This window comes from Oryzias latipes, chromosome 12 (genome assembly GCF_053564925.1).
Source record: "Oryzias latipes strain Hd-rR chromosome 12, Olatipes_Hd-rR_3.1".
Lineage (NCBI taxonomy): Eukaryota > Metazoa > Chordata > Actinopteri > Beloniformes > Adrianichthyidae > Oryzias > Oryzias latipes.
In genome coordinates this window covers 19,686,856-19,709,619 of record NC_136248.1, presented here as the reverse complement: position 1 = coordinate 19,709,619, position 22,764 = coordinate 19,686,856, and the positions used below count along the sequence as shown (strand labels likewise).

Genomic DNA, 22,764 nt, shown 5'->3' with positions numbered 1-22,764 from the left:
GCACCCTGACAGAATTCACATTTAACAAATCATGCACAAAAATGAACAAAAACCTGGACTGACTGATAAGGAATGATTGGTTATTTAACCATTTATTACAAGATACCTCTGCACTGACATCAGTATAGATTTGCAGGAAGCACCAAAGAACAAAGCAGAAGTTTATGCTGTTGATATGTAAGATAATAAATAATTAGTCAATTGCTTATAATTAAAGAATTAATAAAACTGAATGTACTGATCAAATGATGTAACCCTTGTGCTATCCTAGGCACTTTAACATTGGGAGTTGGGTCATCTAGACCCACTAGACAGTGCTCTGAACTTTGTTTCTTCAATGATTTGTGAACCTCACTGGTGTCCATGGATTACATGAAATCTTTCCACCTTTATCCACCTTTGTCATGGTAGGGAGAACATGTCAATGTAAGGGTGGGGTCATCTAAGATAGCACAAGGGTTAAAGATCATGTCTGACAAATGGTTTAAAATCACCAACAACACATAAGCATTAGTTCATGCTTTTATCTGGCTTCTGTTATTAAACGCAATTGTGTTTTAGAGCAAAGTTTCTGAGATGACAAGGACATGAAAAATTCTCCCAGAATTTTGGAATAGTTGCCTCATTGTAAAGAAATACATAATTTAATGAAAACAATAAATAGAGTTGTCACAACTCAATGTTTTATAAATGTTTGAAGTGACGAATGAGGGAGCCAGAACCTCAGAGCAACCCTATTAATATGAGGCACCTCTGTGTGATTCTATCCCCAACTGTGGTCTCAGTGATAATTAAATGATAAATTATCCTTTCCTTTAGTTTAAACTATCGGAAAGGTCAGAGACCTTGGAAAAGTAGAATTGATGGGAGAGGTGCTGCAGTGGATTGCATTGGGTTGTACAGGCAGTAGCTGGGTGAAAAAAAAAAATACTTTACGTCGAAAATAATTACAAAAAGGGCTTTTGCACAAATGATCCGAAAAACATTTAAACAACATTTAAATGCACAACACTTTAACCCTGTAAAGCCCACAACATTAAAGAATTGGCAGAAAAGCCAGTTTATGAGATATAGATGGTGTAACTCAGGATACAATAGGTGATTTGGTACATTTTTCTCACAACAATGTTAGTTGAAAATCGAAAATACAGACATGAAAGTTCAGGACAAAAGCACTTATTTTACCCACTGACAAAAAGTTGACATACTCATTTTTAACAGTGTAAATGTATTCTTTAAATACAACAATAATAATAACTTTGTTATTCTCTCCATAAAGTTTTGAAAATTGGCTACGCTTTTTCCCTCCAAATGCGTATTTGAGATTTAATGGAGGCAGCCAGGATAAGCTCTTCTACTGCCCCTAGTGGAATGATAATTCACTACAAGGCAGAAAACATGAACCGTTATGTATGTTTTTTTTTGTGGAAAGTTTGGATTATGCTAAAGACAAAAGGGGTTTAAAAATTGTGTGTATCGAATAAGATACGAATATGATACGAATGGTTAAAGAGAGTTAAAAAGCAAACAAGCCACCTTAAGCCTGTGAAATACAACGTAAGAATTCACAAAAAGAAAAGAGGAAAAGTTACCTGTATGGTTATGGTGAGCTTCTGGAAACCAATTTTAATTTTTTTTTTTTTCCATGATTTAAAAAAAAAAAAAAAACACATGTAGAATTTGTTCCTTCTTGTTATGTTCACACCTGGTTTGGGTTTTTAATCATCATCATCATCTGTTTCCCATTTGTTAATTACCACCAGTCAATAAGCCTATAGTCCATTGTGTTGGTCTCTTCTGTTTTCCAGATATGTTTGAATTTGGTTATTTCTTTCCAAAATTATATCCTTACAAAGTTTAAAAGTTATGATTTACATTGTTTAATTTTCTGCACGTTGGTTGATTCACTGTATTTATTATTTAAACTTTTTTTTAGCATGAAAACAATTTTGAGTGTTTGCAGACTAAGATTTTAAGTTTTTACTATTTACTTCTTAATGCTAAATGTTTAGGTTTAACAATAATTAATTGAATTTCAGACGTTTGGCATTTGTTTCTTTGTAAACAGAAAAATTTACTTTTCAAACATATTGCTAGATTAATAATTACATTTTAAGAACATGAATTAATTTTTTACACTTTCTGAACCACTATTCAACAGAGTTTTACTTATATCGCGCAATATTACAACACAGTTGTCTCAACGGGCTTCACTACTTGTAAATGACATAAAATCAGTCATAAAATACAATAGCTGATTGCTAAACTAAACTAAGCAGACTAAGCTAACTAAACTGGGTATCCCTGCCGTTAGACCCTCCTTCTCAGTAATTATTACAAAAATAAGAAAAAGGATAAACACTTGTTCATAACTTACAATATAAATAAAATATATTTAAAAAATTTAATTCAGCAAAACACTTAAAATGCAATAATCTTCCATTTTGTTCTCTGGTACCATCGCAATACCAAGAGTGTAATAATCCATGAAGAGTTAAAAAGTAACCAATATGCAAATAGAAAAGAAAACCACAACGTTTTTTGTTTGTTTTAATGAGTAATCATTGTTTTTCCTCAGCTGGTTCAACAATTAACCCTTCAGTAAATATTAGCCTGCAGGTAGCTCCCTTGTTTCTGGGTTTTTCTGTCACTCAGAATTCTCCCATACTATTTCTGCATACTGTTGAGCTGCTCTCTCAGTTTAGGGTCACAACCCCGAGCGCTCTGATTACCACAGGAATCAGTGTTGCCTTTCACACTCTACATTTTTGCACTTCCTTCTTCAGTTTTGGGTAGTTCTCAAAACAGAAACTCATGTTTCTGCTATTGAATAAAAGTTACTTGATATGACCCCTCTTCGTCTGCAGTTTGTTGACTGCTGCGATGTCCAGTTGGTCAGCTATTAAAGACTTTTCCGTCCCCCCATAATTGAGGGCATCTCAGCTTTTTATAGGATTCCAGCCAGTTTTTCTTCAGTTTTTGATGCTGAACTGTCTCAGTTGCATCTTTGTGGCGTCCTCACCTTTGTCTTTTCAGGAAAATGGTAGGTCTCCCTGATTTAATCTCCATCTCCTAGTGGTATGTGAAATGTAGAGGTTAGTCCTATGGCAGTTGTATCATTTTCTCCCATTTGTGCTTTCGTTTTCTCCTACCTGAAGCAAATCCTTGCTGGGAGCCATGTTTCTTTTTTTATCCTGATTTGGGTTTCGATGCCGACTAGTCCATGGCTCCCCTCCAGTCTCAGGAAGTCGGACTCATCTTGAAGCCTTCCAATCACAGTGGAATGTTTTCATGGCATCAAATTTGGGGGTATCCTTCTCTAATCATCAGGTTATGACACCAGCTCAGCCTCTGAAGGCTGCAGCACTTTATTTCTGGGGCATAAAAGTTCTTATGTGCAGGAAAACTGTTCAGGAAGTGTTGTAGCCCTGAGCCGTCTGTCCAGCCTATAGGACACGTCTCAAAGTAGACTATTATTTTTAGGGTTAGTTTTCTGCAACTCAAAAAGAAGTCTGACAAGCTGTAGCTGTTCTTCATTTTTTTGTCCGACCCGCAAGCCCAAAACTGTCTAGAGTCCCTTCTTCCTTGAAAATGCCACTTTTTTCTTCAATGAATAATTCTCGCTAGACTGATTTTAACAATAGATTTTCGACAACCATCACTGGCAAAAGCAATTAAATAGCAGATGATCATAATTAATGTCAGCGCTCTGGTGTAAGTGAGTAACATCTTTACGCTACTTTGCTTCATAAATGTCACGTCACACAAACTTAAACCAAAAGAAGAGATTGCAAGCAACACTTAAATTTGATCAAATTTCAAGCAAATATAAGCCTTCAAATAAAAATTTTGACAGAAAACAATCTGTAAAATACAAGCAAACATATTTGTAAAAACAGAGCGTGTGTTATAAAAAATATATTAGAAAAGAAGACTTGTTTCATATTTTGGGAACCTTTAGAGTTTTGTTCTGTGATGACCAAGGCGAAATAGAGATTTTCATTTTCTATAAAGCACCATGAAAAGACTTTTAATATGATCACTCAAGAAGAACAAGTAATTATGAATCAAATGACAAATGAATAGCTTCCATTCATGGTTCATAAACTGTATTAGATTGTGCTATTATTCTTGTGTGGTTTCAGAACTAATGATGAAAAGAATGTTTCTGACAGAGATATCCTTAAAATTGGTCAAAATTTTCCAGATAGAGAAATGCATCTTTTAAAATCTAAAAAGTGACATTGAATGATGATTTTAGTGCTTGGTAACGTGTGACATTCGCAAAAAGATTGTATGAAGTAAAGTTAAAGAGGAAACAAAGGGTTTTCTGTCAGCAACTCGCTGCTCCAGTTTATAGGGACAGTTTTAACCAAGAGCCAAAGTCTCACCTCCTCCTCTCACTGTCCTTGACACACTTACCCAAGGTGGACTTGCTGGCCCTATCAGCTGGTGCTGTAGACATCCCATAGGGGGGCAAAACACCCTGCAGCCCTCCAGCATCTATCTCCTGGTCCCGTGTGCCTCTGTGTGGCCCCTTAACATGCCTCGGGCTGTCCATTTGACATTCCCCTCTAAAGAAGTGATTAATGTCTGTTTACTTCAGAGACGCAAAGGAATTTCCCAGCCTGCAAATGAAAAGGAGAGATAAGAAAGAGTTAACGAAGAAGGGATAAAACACTGTAATTATGTGGACAGTATACTGAAAGATGTGCAAACGTTGAATATGTTTCATGAATCTTTTTTTGGCGCTGAGGTAAGCAAGGGATGTTTGGGGGATTTGAAGCAGTTATCCAACGCTTTAGAGGAACAGACACAGATTTGAGTCACAAAAGGTAATGTGAACAGCGAAAAACAGCTTTGAATACATTTTCATGAAACTCTGGATCTCTAAGGTCGTTTATTGTAACCACCTGGTTGACCTACTGCTCTCCCTTAGAAAAGCTGGCTGAGAAAAATGGAGAACAAGCAAAAACGATAACATCCAGCTACGCATTAACCAGTTTAATTCAGCAAAATCAGCTTGCTGATATACAAAAGGCTGCTCTGAATCTAAATGGGAAGTGTGGATTTGTGAGCCACAGTGTGATTGATTTACTTCTGTCAATGTTTTGCTTCATTTTTGATTGGTGGATCTGTAACCTCTTTAAATAATCTCCACACATATGAGGGAAAAGTCTGAACCCAGATGTACAGTTGCTGTTAAAATCCTCTAAACTGCTGAAACGTTATTGACATCCAATTATTATTTAAGCTTAAAAGGCACAAAATCAAATGAAATATCAAGAGTGAATTGTAAAGCATTCACTTTTGTCTAATTAAAATATTCCTGCAACAGTTCCTTCATCCTTGTATGCTCATGGTATTATTGCCATCCCAAAATAGTTCTGCAAAATATTTATAACCATTTTTCTGAATTATAAAAAGCTCTGACAATTAGTAAGAAAATGACCATTACACATGACTTTAAACTGAAATATATGGTAAAATTAAATTTAGCAGAAATCGTATTTTACTCAGCTGCAAGTGTTGATGCATTGGTATACGGGTCATCACTGCAGGGTTAAGATAACTTGGTTCACTGGTAAAATAAGAACACTTTCCTGGCTTGCTTTCTAATTTTTCCTCAATGCTTCTATATAAGGTGTTTTGTTTTGTGGTAACAATTCACATCAGACTTAAATTTTCTCGCTACCTTATATCACATGGTTTGGACATGTTTTAAACAGAGTTAAACTGGATGCTTTGATCATCTACAAGAAATAAGATGTGTCGTGGTGGTGGTGGTGGTGGTGGTGGGGGGGGGGGGGGGGGTAATCTAAATCTGCAGCAGTTGGGCTCTCACCTTCCTCCAGGCGGAGTTCAAAATGAGAAGCCTGAACTATCAGTAGTGTTGAGCGGGGTCAAGGCCTGGCTTGCATCAGCAGTCACGGAGGAGCAACCTTGGTGGTCCAGAGAAGCTGCTGGATTTTTGGAAACAATTAAGACAACTGGTGAACACAAGATACTACCAAAAATGCTAGGGCTTCATTTTGGAAATAATACTTTCAAAAAAAAGACTATAAACTATTTATAAAATATACTATATAAATTTAAAATGTCCTAATTAGTTTGCAAATAGTTCATAGTTCCAAATTAAACAGGATGGGTGGAAGTTATTGAATCTGGAACACAGTGGCATCAATATGAAGCATTATAAAGAAAAAGACCAAAGATTTTAAAGACCTACTCTGATGAAAATTGGGATTTTTGGTGTTTTTAATTGTGTTCTTGTGGTATTTTTCTTATGATGGAGAACATAGATAAATAAAATTAAGCTTAAAGTTGCATTTCTGAGTTTTTCTTTATTCAAATTGAATCAGGAGCAGTATTTTTTTAATAGAGCTTATTTGCGACATAGAAAATACGCTGGACTCCTCGCTCCACTCCATTGTGATACATCCACTTGTAGACGACTAGATCCATGTACATCTTTATTTTCCTCGTCTGAGCTGCCATCTGACCTAAAACTGTACAGCTGGTTAGCTCCAGCAGTGCTCGCCATTTTGGTTGCACCAGTAATGTTAGGTTGGGGTTGTGAGGAGCTGCAACGTAGCAGGAGAAAGTGTAAACATATGGATAATGGGAAGTAGGCTAAGTCTCGCCCACAATTCAGAGGCAAATTTCGAATCAACTCTTGCCGCTCTGCAGAAATTATGTTCTAGAAAACGACAGTTTTTTTTAAATTGGGCTAAAAACGGCATCATCATAATTAACTGGGAACACGTTTATAATAGATCAAAAGATGAGTTGACTGGATCGTAATGATAGTATAGGATATTAGAATAAAATGCAGTTTAGGTGACTATACACCATCCACTTAGATGGACAACAGCATTTTCAGAAGAAAACGAAGTGAGTCAGCCATGACTCAATCTGGATGATTAAATACAAGCATAGTAACGCCAAAGAAATAGCAGCAATGGTCAGAGTGGGCAGGACAAAATCATTCTCATAAGTGAATCTGTGTAGCGGAAACGAAAAAGGGTTTGGTGCAGAAACTGGGCTAATAGGCAGGAGTGACTGACTTGAGTCAGTCTCCATAAACTAAACTCAGTCTTTAAAGTCTCTAATTCTAAAGCAACTGTGATTAATTCCACATCTCAGTTGTATTCCTCTGCATAATTTAAGGGAAGTAAAGTTACTGCACTGATTGGGCAACTGTCATGTTGCAGCACAATCCTTGTGGCAGCTGTGTCTTTGGTTCTGTGTTTTATAGAGGGCCTCACAATCTGACGGACAGGCGAATCGATATTTTGACTTTGGCCACGGGATTTTCTCTTACAAGAGGAGAGATGGTAATGGAGGAGGACTGTAAATAAGTGGAGGATTCTTGACAAATGAATCCATTAACATTTGCCTGTGTCGCCTGGCGAGCAGATTTGCTGTTTTATGGAGCAGGAAAAAAGAGCTTGTAAATCTGAGGGCGCTGTAAGGGTGAGGAGCTGAGAGCAAGCCGAGGAACACATCTCCCATGATGCAGCACTTTATCTCTCTCCCAAATGGCATCTTTATCTGCCTAAATTAAGTTTTGATTCCTTGCCACATATGGAGCTGCAAATCACTTTTAATACTGATATCCAGAGCGCCAGTAAAGTGTGCCCAAAGCGATGGAAAGCTGCTTTATTGTGTGGCACGTAACTGGCGTTGTCACTATTCACTCTCTCTGTGGTTGACGGTTGTAAAAGGAGAAAAAGAAACTGCTTCAGTTTTGAGGTTAAATCAAAACTGTCCTTATTTTTAAGTCTTTTCTTTTTATCGTTCAGCTGTGTGGAAAGGAGACACACCACACCTTTAGATCTCAACGTGTTGCTCTGTGGATGAGAATGAGCATCCCTGAAGGTCCTTAATTAATAGCTGTGATTAAGTTCCAATTCCATTTACATTTGGTGATGTTTATCTTTGAAATTAGAAAAAGCTTGGACACATTTTTGTGTGGCAATAGGACGTGGTTCTTCCATATAAAAAAAGGAAAAAAAAGTAGATGCACTGCTTCCACATAATCATTAGTCTGCTGTTGTAGCTCTCTCTTTTTTCTTTCTATCAATCTGTCTGTCTCTCTGTCTAATTGATCCACAGCCTAATGCTTGAGACAAAGCTCCTCTTGGCGATTTGCAGGAGTGGGAGATGTCTGACAGGTAGAGTGCTGAGAGGCTTATCTTATGCCATAAAATATACTTTTAGAGTATGTAAAAGCAGAAAAAAAAATATCATACGCAAGCAAATTTCATTCCATGTCATCTACGATTTGCAAAAGTATTTCAGTTTTAACAAAAATTATGGACCGCCTGCATGAAAAACATGACTTCCTCCTCACAACTGCCTACAAATCAGCACAAATTTGTTTTATCATATCATTGTTATAAATGCCCTTCCTCCCCCTTATTTGTGAACTGTAAAGATTACACAATGCAACGACATCATCTAGTTTTTCATTTAAAAAAATAGAAGACTCCTTCAAATGCCAACATTCTGCTATTAAACTAAGCTTTTCTAAGGTGAGCAGACTGTCTCTGTTTTGCAAGTCTAGTGAAAAATGTTGAATTAATTTCATAGAAGGAGATACCAAACTATATTCAATATATTCTTTTTGGGGTCAGAGGGTTGGTGGAGCCTGTTCTGGCTACTGTTTAGGGAGATACCCATTATCGTATTAGCTAGCATGTGTGTATAATATTAGATGTTATGTATAAAAGAAGATTGCACCACTGAAGAAGAAGCAACATGGAAAAATAATGGAAAAACATCAGAAAACGAGAAATACTTTGATGAAATTTTATTGAATATAAAACTGGTGGAAACTGGACAGCGTTCAATAAAACTCAGAGATTTTAGCTTTTTTATTTTGCTAAAAGGAAAAACGAATAAATAAAAAAGAAACAAAACAGGTAGGTCTATTATCGAACTAACTGAAGTAGTTAACCTTGAGTGAATCCCTTCATAATAATAGGAAACCAAGGTCATTATAGTCAATTTCAGTTCAGTTTTTTTATTAAAAAAGCAATAAATAAATGCATTAATTTCAAGGTAATTAAAAAAGTTGACTGGAATCCTTTTTGCTGCATCCTTGAAACTGATGCCATGTCAAATATTGATTAAACACAGAAATACCTTGGTTTGATTTGGCACAAGAACACCTTAGCTAAAGTATATGCCAACATATTGACAACTAATGGCAAAAGATAATCGATTCATTACTTTCCAACCAAACAATACTGCGTAGCAGCCCTGAAACCTGTTCAAGATACAATAGCGATGACTAAAAAGACATGATGGTAAGCCGGAACTACTCTTTTGTATCATTATAATCCTGGATGTGTTTGACCACAACACAGACCAAACAACTGCTATTTTAACATGTATTCCATGTATTTTAAAGACATATTGGTAGTAAAATCTAATTAAAGAAATTCTTATTTTTAAGATGAAAAATGATTGGGTTCATGGATATCGCTATATATTAGACATGTACTTTATTATTTTCCAAACTTTTTTGTATCAACGAGCACCAAAAGGAAAAGACTTGCACATTAGAGAAAAACTGCAGGAATGTCAGACTAACACAACAGAGAACTGATGTTAAATCTAAATCATATTTGCATGACACACAAAAAGATGTTGATCTATCATGTGTCCACATTTTTATTTTATTTTTTACAGATCTTGCCACAAAAGCGTGTCATTGCTGTGATGTCTCACTGTGCAAAATGTTGCCACTTCACAATAAAAATCTCAAACCCTTCCTACATCTCATCTTCCCTCCAATGTAGAATAGCAAAATGTTCAAAGTCAGCACCAGGAAGTCGGGGAACCGGAATGTTATCATGTAGCAAGACGAGCCAGTCTGTGTAAATAAAGCAGGACTTTTAAAGGACTGTTCTCTTCCTGTATTACTTTGTACTTCCAGCATCTCAGACATAGCTGTCCTCTCAGGGTTGTTATGCTTCTCTACAGTGTCAAATTTCCTGAGACTAGAGTTTCCATCTAGCAGCCACTCAGTGAGTAAAAATCTATCTTTCCTGACAAAGGTGTGGATGTTAGGGGAGTTATTTGCTGAAAGGATTGTGTTAACAATCTGAGGGCACTTACACATGAGTATTACTGTGATATGCAGGCTTTTTGCACCATGCACATATGGAATATCCATTCTCAAAAGCGTATAAAAAGGTAACGGTTCATGTTTTAGGTTACATGGATACTTTGTTCTTTTAAAAAATAAAATGAAATAAAACTGGTGGGCTTAAATTTTGAATATCTGATTTCATTGAAAGGACTTGAGGAATACAGCCCAGCTTTTGACCCTCTGAAATAAAAACCTTTAAACAGGATTTCCCAGCTCTAAAGTACCAGCTGACTAGGAAAACACTGAATTTCATTTTTCTGACTTGTACTGAATGCTGCTTTATATTTTTTAAATCTGCACCTCAAAGCCTCACGAATGAAGCCACAACAGAATGTCAAAACTTGTTTAAGTTAACAGGCCACAAATAAAAATAAAAAGTTCAGTACAAAAGCAGTGTGTACAAGGACATTTCAAAAAGCACACTTAGCTTAACCTTGAATTGATGGGCGGCAACGGCGCAGAGCTACAGTGTGTCACTTTTCTCAGTTGGCAAACAAAAGTAAAATGTGAAGATCACCAGAATGAATAAATAGGAAGCAGTACTAGGAATTCATTTTAAAAGGAACATTGGTTTTGGGAACAACACAAAGCACATTAAGGGTGTCAAAGGCAATATGTATTAATCAATAATAATATTGATATTAACATCACCTATATGTTATTGTCCACATGCTCTGTTCAATGACCACAAAGTTGTCTGTGCAACATAATTGTTTCAAAATAAGTGATTTTTTAAAAGGAAAAAATAGACTGGTATTTGCATCTTTTGTGATTACTCTAAATTCAGAGCTCACTAAAATTTGGGAATCCACATCACTCCAATAAAAATGCAATTAGGCAGACAAGCTTTGTTCACAACACCTTTCACAAATAAGTTCCAAAGGGGAAGGACTACACAGCCTTCAAATGTAGGACAGGAGATCACAGACAAAGGGGTGAGAAAACTGTATTGTTTTTATCTCATTCAAAAGTTATTTGAAAATTCCAAAAGGGATTAATTAGAGTAGTTTTTTTTACATTTTCCACTAGTTTATAAAAGATGATTTATTTTAGAATCAAACTTTTACATTAAAAAATTTTTTTTTTCCCGCAGTAGTACAGACTCTGATGGTTAAAAAACAAGGTATGGGCTTAGATTGTTTAAATAAAATCTGCAATAAAATCTGTTTTAAACAGTTTTTATTTATCTATTTATCGTTTTTTTTTATCCCACTATTTATGTGTCTTTTACATAATGCATCAACCATGAATGTCTCAGGTATTTTCAAGGTTAATTCACTTCAAAGTCAAAAATAAAGCACAGCTTCTGATGTCAAAGTGACTCTGGATTTACAGTTATGTGTCAAAAGGTAAGGGTGTCCTCGGATTGTGCAGCATTAGTCATTGTCTGCACTTTGGGTGCTGTATTGGTTTTTACATTTCTAGTTTTACCCTTTTCTCCTTCTTATCACTGGTTAAAATACACAGAGGATATAATCTGAACACAGAGGATATAATCTGAACAAGAGGAAATAAAAGCCTGGTAATTCTCTTTATGTCACAATACAATAGAATTGTTTTTACAAATTAGTATTTTTTGAGTAATTGAAATTACTGTTGTAGTTGCATCCCAAAGACTGAAATACACAATGCACCATGTTTTTGGAGTTTCAGCTGATTGGAGAGTTCAAAATGGAATTTTACTGTTCAGAAGCAATGATTACTAAGTCTGTTTAGAATTTATCTGCAAATGTAAATTTTAATTTTGGTTTAAAACACGTGACACAAATCAACAATACAAACGTACTAATTAAACATTAGAGGACATCTACAGAATTGGAGTAATCGCTGCAAAAAAAACATGTTTAATTTCTGCCAAACAGGCTTAAAGACCCACTCAGGTAATGTTTTGATCTATTGTAAAAGCATTCCCGGTAATCTTTTAATTATGATTATGCCATTTTTAGTCAAAACAAAAAAAAACTGTCATTTCCCAGAACTTAGTTTCTGCAGATCAGTAGGAGTTCATTAGAAATACGCCTCTAAGCCTGTGCTCATTTCCCATCATCTCTTTGTTTGCACTCTCTCCCGCAAGCTTTCAGTCCCTCACAACCCCACCTAACTTTACCTGTGCAACAAAAATGACGAGCAATATTGGATCTATGCAACTATTCAATTTTGAGCTTGGATGAGGAAAACAATTTGTGGATCTATTTGTCTGCAAGTGGACACATAAGGGGCAGAGTGGGAAATTGTGGCCCACCAGTTGTAGCTTCTACTTGACATCTACAAGCTTGTACATTTGACATTTTTTCATCTGCTTCTGATTCACAACAATTCAAATAAAGAGATACTTAGAAGTGCAATTTTACGCTTAATTTTCTTAATATAAGGCTTTTCATGATCAGAAAAGATGCCACAAGAACACCATAAGAACCTTTTTCATAGGAATTGGTTTATAAAATAGAAGAAGACCCAAAACTGAACCTTGGGGAACTCCATACATTAATTAGGTTGTCATTCACAGGTGAAAATAAATAGAATGTGCTTCTTAAGCAGGAGGGAAAAAACAATTCCCTATTCATTTCCTTGCTATCTAACACTATTGTGTGATCAACACAGCAGACAATTTCCTGCAAATCCTTATCATCATGGCATGAGATGAAACTGCCTTCCCACCGCCACACAAGACAAGGGAGAAAACCAAACTTCCAAAATTAGATTCATATTTTAAAAGTTTCATTTAGTGGCAGAGATAGTGTGAAGTTCATATTTCACTTTAATCACAGTGCCGGGTATTACTCAGACATCTGTCGTGCTTGTATAATTACCCATCAGACTTCCATCAGGAGCACGAAGCAGACTTTTTCCCCCTCCGTCTATCTTTGCCTCTCCGTCTGTGATTCCGCGTCTATTAGGCTGAGCTCAGTATTGATCACTGTGACACGCTCTCTGTGCTTTTATATGACAATTAGAGCAGTTATAGCGAGGGGAAGTGCGGGGCCCTGCTAGATAAATGATGCCCTCCCACACTACAGCGCATGCGCCCAAACTAATTAAGAGAAATTGGAAACACCTGTTGGCATGGCTTTTTTTTTTTTTTTTTAGGGAGGGCACACATTTGAAGATTACGTTTTAATATTTTTTTCTCTGAAGATAAACATTTTTCCATCTCATTTTCATTGCGATTTGACGCTACACCCCAGCATCCACATTTCTCCCGGCTTCCATTCCACGCTGCTGTCCGGGCCAGGTTTTCACACAGCGTCGCCACTTGCCGGAGCCCTTGGATTGGCTGAAGGAACAAGGTAACCCACAGAGACTGCTCCGTCCTCCGCTTTCAGTCCTGTCAGCGCAGCGCACGGGCTCAGAGACGCGCGCACTCACATCTCTCACACGCGTGGAAAGGCTCCACAGAGAGGGTAGTAAGACAGCGCTGCTAGACCTATGAAGGAGCATGAATTTGCCTTCAAGAGATCGACCTCACAAGTCAAGAAAAACCCCTTTACTTTGAAAGGGGGACGCAGATTTGGATGCAACATCTGTCCTGACGGAGGGGCGATGCAGCCAGCTTCTAATCCATAAACTATCACATGTTTGCGAAAACACACTGCGCCGGATATACTCTGCGCAAAACCACATTTTTTTGGACCGCCAAGGGGTGCATTTGTTTGCGTTTTGTCGGACTTGCCCAAAAGCGCAGTTTGACTCTTTGATTACCGAGCGGTGCGCAACCTGACCGAAAAGAAGCAAAGAGCGCCGAGATCCTCGTCTGAGATGACGACCTCATTCTGGCTCCTGCTCTTTCTCTTGTTGTTGGACATCGCAGTGGCTCAAGGTAAAACTTTAAAAGCTCTTTCTTGACCTGTGAACTTGGACGCACTCTTCGGTCAAAGTTTGGTAAAGTTGTGCGGGGTGCAGAAGACAAAGGAGAGGGATGACAGAGGAGCGTAATTGATGGAGATGTGTTTCCCCCAGATTACTGCAATAAACGGGTTAAGTAAGAGAGTACAACAAATAATGAAGGGTTAATAAAATCATAATAAAATAAAAATAATAGCTATGATGATTTAGAACTGAGAATAATCCTAGTCTGTGCCATTTTTTTATTAGGAAAAGTAGCTTTCTCCAAACGCACAAAACGCCTAAAATCAAAGAAAAAAATTCCCAAATCTTTTGGACAATCAAGACTTAGATGCTAGTATTGTGATGCCTTTTTAACAATCAAATTACATTTCTATGTCTACCATAAACAAAATAAAGACTGTTTACCAAATTCTGTTGCGTGTTATAGCTGTTAATTAAGGAAAACGGAGATAACATTGGCTTAATCTCCTTTTTTCTGAGTCAAATTAACTACAGAGGAGCTGATGTTTGCCACTATTCCTCTGTGTGTGTTTTAGTTATGGAACTGTAGCCCTTTTCTTTTGACAGAACCATGTCCAGTTTAATGATTTAGGTGTCACATTCTCTACATGGGTTGATTTATTATTATTATTTAATTTTTTAAATTAAAACCTTTTAGTCAAAATGTGAAGGGAAATTGGAGGTCCAAACATACGTCCTGGAGAGGGCATGGAACTCTTGCAACCTTATCTAGCGGCTCCAGACTTTTATCTACCTCCTACATTGTTAATGAGCAGAAACTGGGGAGAACCAAATACAGCTGCAGACCGTTTCTGAAGGGCAGGGTGGAATGACATAATACCCTTCCCTAAACCCCGGAGAGCTCTGTGTCATTGACTAGAAGGGAATATGAACAAGGTTCTTCTCTGTCCATTAAGAAGTCAATACAGCAGAAGAACATTGCTTGAGTCTAATTAATGGGCTTAGCTATTTTGGGACACTGATGAGCTGTACACATTTCCAAATCGCATGACAGTCACTTCTTCAGTGTAAAACTACTGATGATTAAAGTGGTTCACTTACTCAGCTGTTCCTCGTGACACCATTCTTTCCCTGCCTGTTTTTTTTTCTTTTTTTTTTTTGAAAGGGGGGATTTGGAACTTGTTTTTGCAGATTTTTAATTATACTGCTTACTAGAAGGAACATTTTTTTAATGTGTTTGGCTTTTTATTTAGCTGAACAAAGGGGATTGTCTGCGACAAGCAGACGAGAGCTTGGCGACAGGAGCTTGATTGGAAATCTTTGGTGAGAGAAAACCTAGATATTTTCACAGCAGTAGCAGATCTGCACACTACTGTCCATGATGTAGAAGTGGATGAAGGAGTTCAAGTTGTCATGGGAACAGATGAAATGCTGCCTTTTTAAAAGACAGATATGGCTTTAGTTGTAATGACTTAATTAGGAATATTAAGGTTGAACAGATGGTCCATGGAATCAAAGACATAGCTTTTTTAATTTTATTAAATTGTCTTGAAAAATCACCTAATGGTGGTGAAGCTCAACTTATGAAACTCAGAACAAGGCAAAATCTCATTTAGTGTTTTTTATTTCTTTAGGATTTTCATGGCTGACCTTAAGCTTGACATTTACAAAGCGCACTTCTGTTAGTGTGGACACATTGATGCTGCTGGCTGGCTTAAGATTAGTTCAGTTTTTCCACAGTGCTGCCCTTGCGCCTCTCCCCTCCTCTCACGCCACGCTGCTGTTTCTGCTGCGTCTCTGCTTTCTGATGATGTGTCCTCTGAGGATTGTTTATGGAGAGGAAAGTTAAAGGATATTTGATACATGGACGAGAAAGTCTTGTGACTCCAGAGTGCAGAAACATGTTATTATTTACCGTACCCTGCACTCCCATTCAGAGCAATCTTCGCAAATGCTACTTTAAAATGTGAATGCTACTTTTATTACAACAGGCAATTTAGCTGTTTGTGTGTTTAAGGAACCTTTACCAAAATCCCTGTTCTTGAGAAATTACAAATTTAAATTCGAGAGATGTGCAAGAAATTGAAGGCTTACCCAAGCTGAATGAAGATGGTTTTGTGTAATGAACAGGTGGAAAAAAAGACATGCATATGAGCAGGTCAGAGGAGAAACCGGTTGCTAACAGAGACAGAGGGAGCATTGTAGCGAGTAATAATTACTGTGAAAAGTGGCTGCTGAGTTTGCTTCCCTGCTCCACTTGATGTCATATACTGTTGTTATGGAAGCAAAAAAGGGTTTGCTATTTTAAGTTTTTAGACTCGGCATGGGTGGTGGTGGTCTGTGATTTAATGGTAGAGAAAAACACAGTTGCTGGCATATTTTGGACATAATGTATATTTCTGTATCTGTACACTTTTTTACTTTGGTGTCTGTTGAGCCATTAATACATTTTGTTTTCAAACGTTTTTTGTTATTTAATTCCACCCAATTAAAACAGTTTTTGTTTTACTTTTATTTTTTTTTATTTCTTTTGACCGGTTGTGGTACAAATCCTCTTTAGCCAAGTTTTTTTATTGTTTGAATGGTAGTAATGGTAATAATTGAGTAACAGAACCAAAAGTTTCAAATCAAAGTCCATTTTTTCATAAAGTTGCTCTAAACTTGGGTCCAAAGAAGCTTGTACAAATCTAAATGTTTCTAAAGAAAGACAATTATGACGTAAAAAAAAAATGGATTGATAAAATAGCAGAATAAAAGCATGGAACAAACACTGAAAGGTTTTCATATCGTCATCCAAAGAAATTAATAAGAAAACATAGAATATATCCCGAAATAACACTCAAAGAAACAGTGTTGCAGATTTAAAATCGCTATGAGTCAATGAGAAAAATATTTTAAATAAACTGCACTAAAAAAAGCTTTCAATGGATACTTTGTTTTTTCCATCCTTATGTGTTACTTTTAAAGTAAAAGGCCTCTTTTTGTAAGTACGGATGTGTTTTTAGTGGCTTTTAGTTTAAATTAAAGCAAACAAACCACACAGGTTTACAAAAAGGTCACAGTTACGGGAGATATATCCTTTTCAGCATAAACCACATTTTGGAGATCCCCACTTTTCAAGGAGATGGGGGGAGGGAGTGGGGGTGTTGACTCCCACCCTGAGAGCATTTTGAAACAAAGAACAAATCTCACAACTTCCCAGAACTTCAAGTTGGCATACTTTGCTCTAAAAATGTTCATTCAGATGTGGAACGGCAGCTGATGCCTCTGACCACCCTGCTGAAGGGATGCCTCTTCCAGTTAGTATTTGTAAATATTTATTTTTTGCCCTATTTCCTTAAATGCTGTTTCTGTTGGATGTTTTCTTGCCGTCTCTGTTTGTTTCTCTCAGCCCGCATGCCTTAGAGCGCAGTAAACTTGAGGAGATCCTTAACAGCACTTGATTCCACCGTGGTAAAATCTTGTTTCTTCCACTAAAAGCAGTGGGGGGAGGGTGTGTGTGTGTTGGGGGGGGGGGGGGGGGGTAGTGAGATGAAGGAGATTGCAAGGACACAGGAAAGGGACAACAAGGTAGAGAACGAAGAGGAGTCGGAACTGATCGGAGAGGTTGAGAGGAGAGAAGGGTGAAGTGGAGTTATCAAAATGGGGGGACAGGAACGGACAAGGGATGAAAAGCCCAATGTCATTAATCCCCCCCTGTGTGACACTCTCGACTGCAGGGGAGCTTCACAGCACAACATTCACGTCTATTAACAGTCCATTAGCAGAACTCGGCAGAAGTAGCAGTACTTGACAGTTCGACTTGTGCCAAAATGGCTGACCTGCATCCCTTCATGGTAAATATTTTACCACCTGGATGTTTCTGTTTGTTTGTGTTTGACTACTTTTTCCACTTTTTTATAGGGTTTGGTAAATCCAAGGGCATCACACCAGAACAAATTATAGGGAGTTTAAAGACCCACTCCAATAAAGATGAAGTTTTTGCTGTTTTTAACATGTTCTTGTAGCATTTTTCTCATGGTGGAGAACATTTAAAAAGAAAATTAAGATTAAAACAGCATTTTTGAGTATTTCTTTATTGTGGTGAATCAGGAGCAGACGAAAAGCTTGTAGTTGTTACGTAAAAAGTACAATCAGCAGGCCACAAGCTTCTGCTCTGCTCCATGCAGATGCATCAACTTGTAGACGACTAGATCCATGTGCGTTTTCCTCATCCGAGCTAGTCTCTGGCTCAGAACTGCACGGCTGGATGGCTCAGATATTGCTCACCATTTTTTTTGCACTGCTAACGTTGGCTTGGAGTTGTTAGGGGCTGTAAGAGTGTTAGCAAAGGGATGATGGGAAATGAGTGCAGGTGTCAACTCTCCCACCCTCAACTTAGAGGTGAATTTCTGATGGACTCCTGCCACTCTGCAGAAACTATGTCCTTCCTAGAAAACAACAGGTTTTTTGATTTTTGCAAAAAAAAAAAAAACAACAACAACATAATCATATTTAAAACACTTTCAGTTGTGTTGTAACCCTTGTGCTATCATAGGCACTTTAACATTGGGAGTTGGGTCATCTAGACCCACTAGACAGTGCGCCGAACCTTTTTTCTTCAATGATTTGTGAACCTCACTGGTGTCACTGGTGGATTACATGAAATCTTTCCACCTTTATCCACCTTTTTCATGGTAGGGAGAACACTTCAATGCAATGGTGGGGTCATCTAAGATAGCACAAGGGTCAAAATAGATTAAAAGTGGGAGTTTAACTTTTCAGGTTATAGTCAGTGAATTAGAGTCCTTTTTAAAATCCGGCCTCCACCATCAGTTTCTTAAATGAATAAATGCAAGATAATGATTCTGAGGATGATGCGTGGTTGTGACCTGATTCCATACCTGTGATTTCCCTTTGCCAGAAAATGGGTGTTAAGAGTAGAGTTGCATTAGAGCTGCAGTCATCTCTCAGTGAAAAGCTTGTTGGCCTATTACCAGCTAAGAGCTCTGTGATTACAGAATTGTCAGCATTGGGTAAGGTGTGGGGGGCGGGGTGGACCACTGTCCCTGCTCTGGATCTGACATTCATTTGTGATTAGAGATCAAAGCCAAAAGTCGGAAAATCTGGGGGGGGGGGTTGAGGGGTGATGGAGGGGTGGACTGAGGCAAAGGGGACAGAGAAGTGATTACGAGTTAAGTGGCCCTTCTCATGGCATTATAAGCAGCGGGGCTGACAGAGCACATCATGAGTGAGAATAAGTACACACTCCATTCCTGCCCTTTAATTTGGCATCCTGGCCTCCCCCCTGGTGTTTCACCACTAATGTCCTTCCACATTTTTCTGTTCCCATCAGGAAGTTAAGGGCATGTCCTTGCAAGTATGAGAAAATATAGGTAAATAGATTTTTAATGTTTTTGTAGTGGCCTTTCAAGAACTTGAAGAACATGTATACCTTATCACCATACTGCACCCTTGGAGGTGACCAGTCATTCGATTTAAACAGGGCTATACATCAAAGTTATGGAAGTTAACCTATACTAAAAGGCAAAAAAAGGCCAATGTTTTGAGCTTTAACACCAGTTAAAATGTATCTTTTGTACCTATACAGCAGACAATAATTTGTGTCGACTTAGAGCGCTTTGAGCTGATTGTTTTTGCTCTTTGCTATCTCCCATCACTGGCAATTGCGAATTATGTCCCACGCGTGCTAAGACATGTTTTGTTTCGACTTCATGGTGACCGTAACTATAATTGAGCTACTATCTTTTCAATGCACAAAAACACAGTTTTGCGAGGATATTTATAAACCGACAATGAGACTGGCACTATGAATTGTTTTGCCGCTGTGCTACTGCTACGTGACTTCATCACCTTCACGATGAAGTCATTTGTGTTTATCTTTAGTATAAAGTAAACAAAACAGTTAGTTATAAAATAAAAGCATGTTTTTTTCAGTAGACCCCTGACCACTCACAAAACATTGTAAATCAAAAAGGAAAAAAAAATAGTTTTATAGTAAGGTCTGTCTATAATGCTGTCCTTCATAAAGTTCTGCAAGCAAAACTTTAAAGCCTTCTAAAAGCTTCTAAAAAATAAACTGCATCCACTGCTGCCTGGTACAAATGGCCATTTGGAAAATAGAAACAAATCCATCATCTTTCATACTCGAAAAGTTTTCTCATAAGCACGTTAACAGAGTTTGAGAGATCAAAAAGTTAAATTTTTCTGATTGTTGCAGTTTCTGACAGTTGCAGTCCTACTCAAAAACTAAATGAATTTGAATGTTTATATTGATATTAAATATATACAATTCTGATAAAAACATTTGAAAAAAGGAAAGAAAGAAATCATGAAAATGCTGATAGCTCTTTGATAAGAGATTCCAATGAATTGGTCGATACTTTGTTTTTAGTTTGGGCAGATATAGTCTATCGCAAAGCTAGTTTTCAGTGTCTGTACAGTGAAACTACAGAGAATAAAATACATTTCTTACTTTTTCTTTGTACGTTAAAGTCAGACTTTCATACATTTTTGATAGGAACAGTTACTCTGTGTGGATCCAGTAATAAGTAAGCTGGTGTTGGCTGTGACTCATCCAACCTGAGTCACATTTGCAGTGGGAAATCAATTGAAATGTAATATTCCTCCAGAAAGAGGAAACCATCTCTATGAAAACACAGCTACTGCATTTCCCTCAGTTTGACTGATTGATAAACTGAAAACCTTAATCCTGGTTGTTGCCCTGTCTTGTACTTTGATCCTAAGCTTTACAGTGGAATGAGAGTAAAGCAAACGCATGAAAACCCTCCTAAAGAATATGAGCAACATTCACCTCCAAAAAATCCTCTTTAAATCCCGGTTGAATTTTTAAAATAAAATCACAAAGTGAAGGCGTCCAAATGTTCTTGTGTACCTCCAGACTTGCATGTGCTTCATCTGTGCTTTGTGAAGACGGGTGGTGTTTTCCAGTTGATGTTTGGCAGGAGAGGGTTATGGTCTTTGTATGTCAGCAGAACAGAGAAGGGGCCAGAGAGGAGGGCCTGTGGGCTATGGGACCCCCTGTCCCGACTGAAACGTGAGAGCAGGAGACCCACGCTCCCCATTTCCTGTCTCCACTTTATCAGCATCTTTCTCTCTGTTATTTCTGGTCTCTTAAAGCTTCTGATGAAAGCCTTGTTGCAGATAGACGTTTGCGCCTCCTCCTTGCGTTTTATGGGACACAAATGAGGTACTTTATCCTCCCCGTCCCCTCCTTCATTCTCTTTCTACTTTATTCATGTCTGCTTTTTAAGATGCCACAAGTCTCTGGTTTATATTAGGGTTCCTTTAAAGGCACCATTTAGAAGCCTAAAAGGATGATAGTGATGATTGTTCTAATTCTTCTAAAGAAATTCATTATTACAAGAAATTTGAGAAAGAATTTGGGAACAGATGGATAATTCACATGTACAGATGTATTGAAAATAATGATTTCCACCTGCAGGAAAACCAAATCTAACAAACGAGTAAAAAAAGATTGTCTGGTTTATGTTTTCACAGTGATTTTTTTATGTTTGTCTGTAATTGTTTTTTATTTTATCTGTTTTTGTATAAATACATTATTGCGTTTGTGTTCTTTTTTCTTCTTCTTTGCAGTGTGTGTTTGGAATACATGCTTGAATTTCTTTTTCCAATATCAGTAGAGTTTAAGAAAGTATGCTTCAGAGAAATCTGTGTGAATACCACACTATTCATCCCCGAGAAATCAATCTATCTCATAATTCCGCTCATTTTTCTTCCATCTGTTATCTGCAGAGTTGCCAAACAGACTTTTAAACAGAGCAGATCATTACCAGAGGGAAGAATTAAATGTGTTGTTGAATGCCAGCCTGCAAAACTGTTGGTTTGGCCGAGTTAAATCAGGTGCAAATTTATATCTTCAAAAATGCTTTATGCTTTTATATGAATAACATAATCCTAACTGTCCGTGCAATCCTTTCAAGCAAAAAAGAACCAGAAAGTAAGTGCAAACAGCCGCACTCATTTAAAATAAAGGAGAAAGATTATGCAAACTTTTGCATTATACCCTATGTATGTAACTGAAATCTGCTTGACTGGTTTTTTTATGGTAATTACTCTGTACAAGTCTCAGCACACGCAGAGGAATTTATCACCACCTCGGAAAAAGAGAAGAAGAAAAAAGCTGAGTTAACTGCCACAACCTACCGACCTCAGCAGCACGCTGTGTTACCTCTTCCCCTCATTTTGGGCTTTTTCTGTGACTCCAGTAATAGTTTGCAACATAAGATTGCTGTTGGGTGTCAGCACTTTTCTTGTGTTTTTGAGTGTTGTGTGTGCCATATCTCTATGATCAGTCCAGGGTGACTTAAGTACTGCCAGACAGTGTTTAACTGGGGTAAACTCAATGGGTCTCATTTTAATGGGGCCCAGACAGAAGCCCCACAGTGAAAGGTTATTTTATGACTTCGAACATGTAAAGTACACTGTTGATGTTGCTGCAGTTTGTGTGCTTGCCAAAAAAAGGGCAAACTGTACTGCATTGTTCCTCTTCGGAATTCTGTAGGGGATTTAAAAGGCACAGCAAGCATTTAAAATACCCCATGTTAGACAATGAAGAAGAGGTTTTTGTTGCCTTTGATTTCAATGCATTATTCATTTAATGAATGGTATGGTAATATGGCTGCTAATAAAAAAAACGGTTGCACAGATCTGAAAGCTTGCTGCTGTAAATGTGAAGATTAGGTGACGTTCTAACACAAAAGGATCAAAAAGATCAAGTGTAGCTGCCCCCAGACTACTGGGAACACAACATT

General features: G+C 37.5%; 1 protein-coding gene and 1 long non-coding RNA gene across 6 annotated transcripts in view; one reads left to right on the top strand and one right to left on the bottom strand.

The window, feature by feature from the left end:
• Window positions 1–4,422: 4,422 nt before the first annotated feature.
• LOC110016010 (uncharacterized) lies at window positions 4,423–13,113 on the bottom strand. The gene is made up of 3 exons (XR_002874278.2): window positions 12,973–13,113; window positions 5,846–5,963; window positions 4,423–4,628 (listed from the first exon to the last, which is right to left on the bottom strand). It is a non-coding gene; the product is annotated as an uncharacterized LOC110016010 (long non-coding RNA).
• Window positions 13,114–13,174: 61 nt separating this feature from the next.
• Window positions 13,175–22,764, top strand: part of unc5cb (unc-5 netrin receptor Cb) — a 129,222-nt gene continuing 119,632 nt past the window's right edge. For 2 of the 5 annotated variants that reach the window (XM_078956276.1, XM_078956275.1), the window contains exon 1: window positions 13,183–13,449. Coding sequence is in view for 3 of the 5 variants with exons in the window: in XM_011481791.4 (XP_011480093.1) it covers window positions 13,919–13,979 (61 nt within the window). In the remaining 2 variants the exon portion in view is untranslated. Of the gene's footprint in view, window positions 13,980–22,764 lie in introns of all 5 variants that reach the window. The other 3 variants (XM_011481791.4, XM_011481792.4, XM_020707661.3) reach the window with 3 other exon arrangements.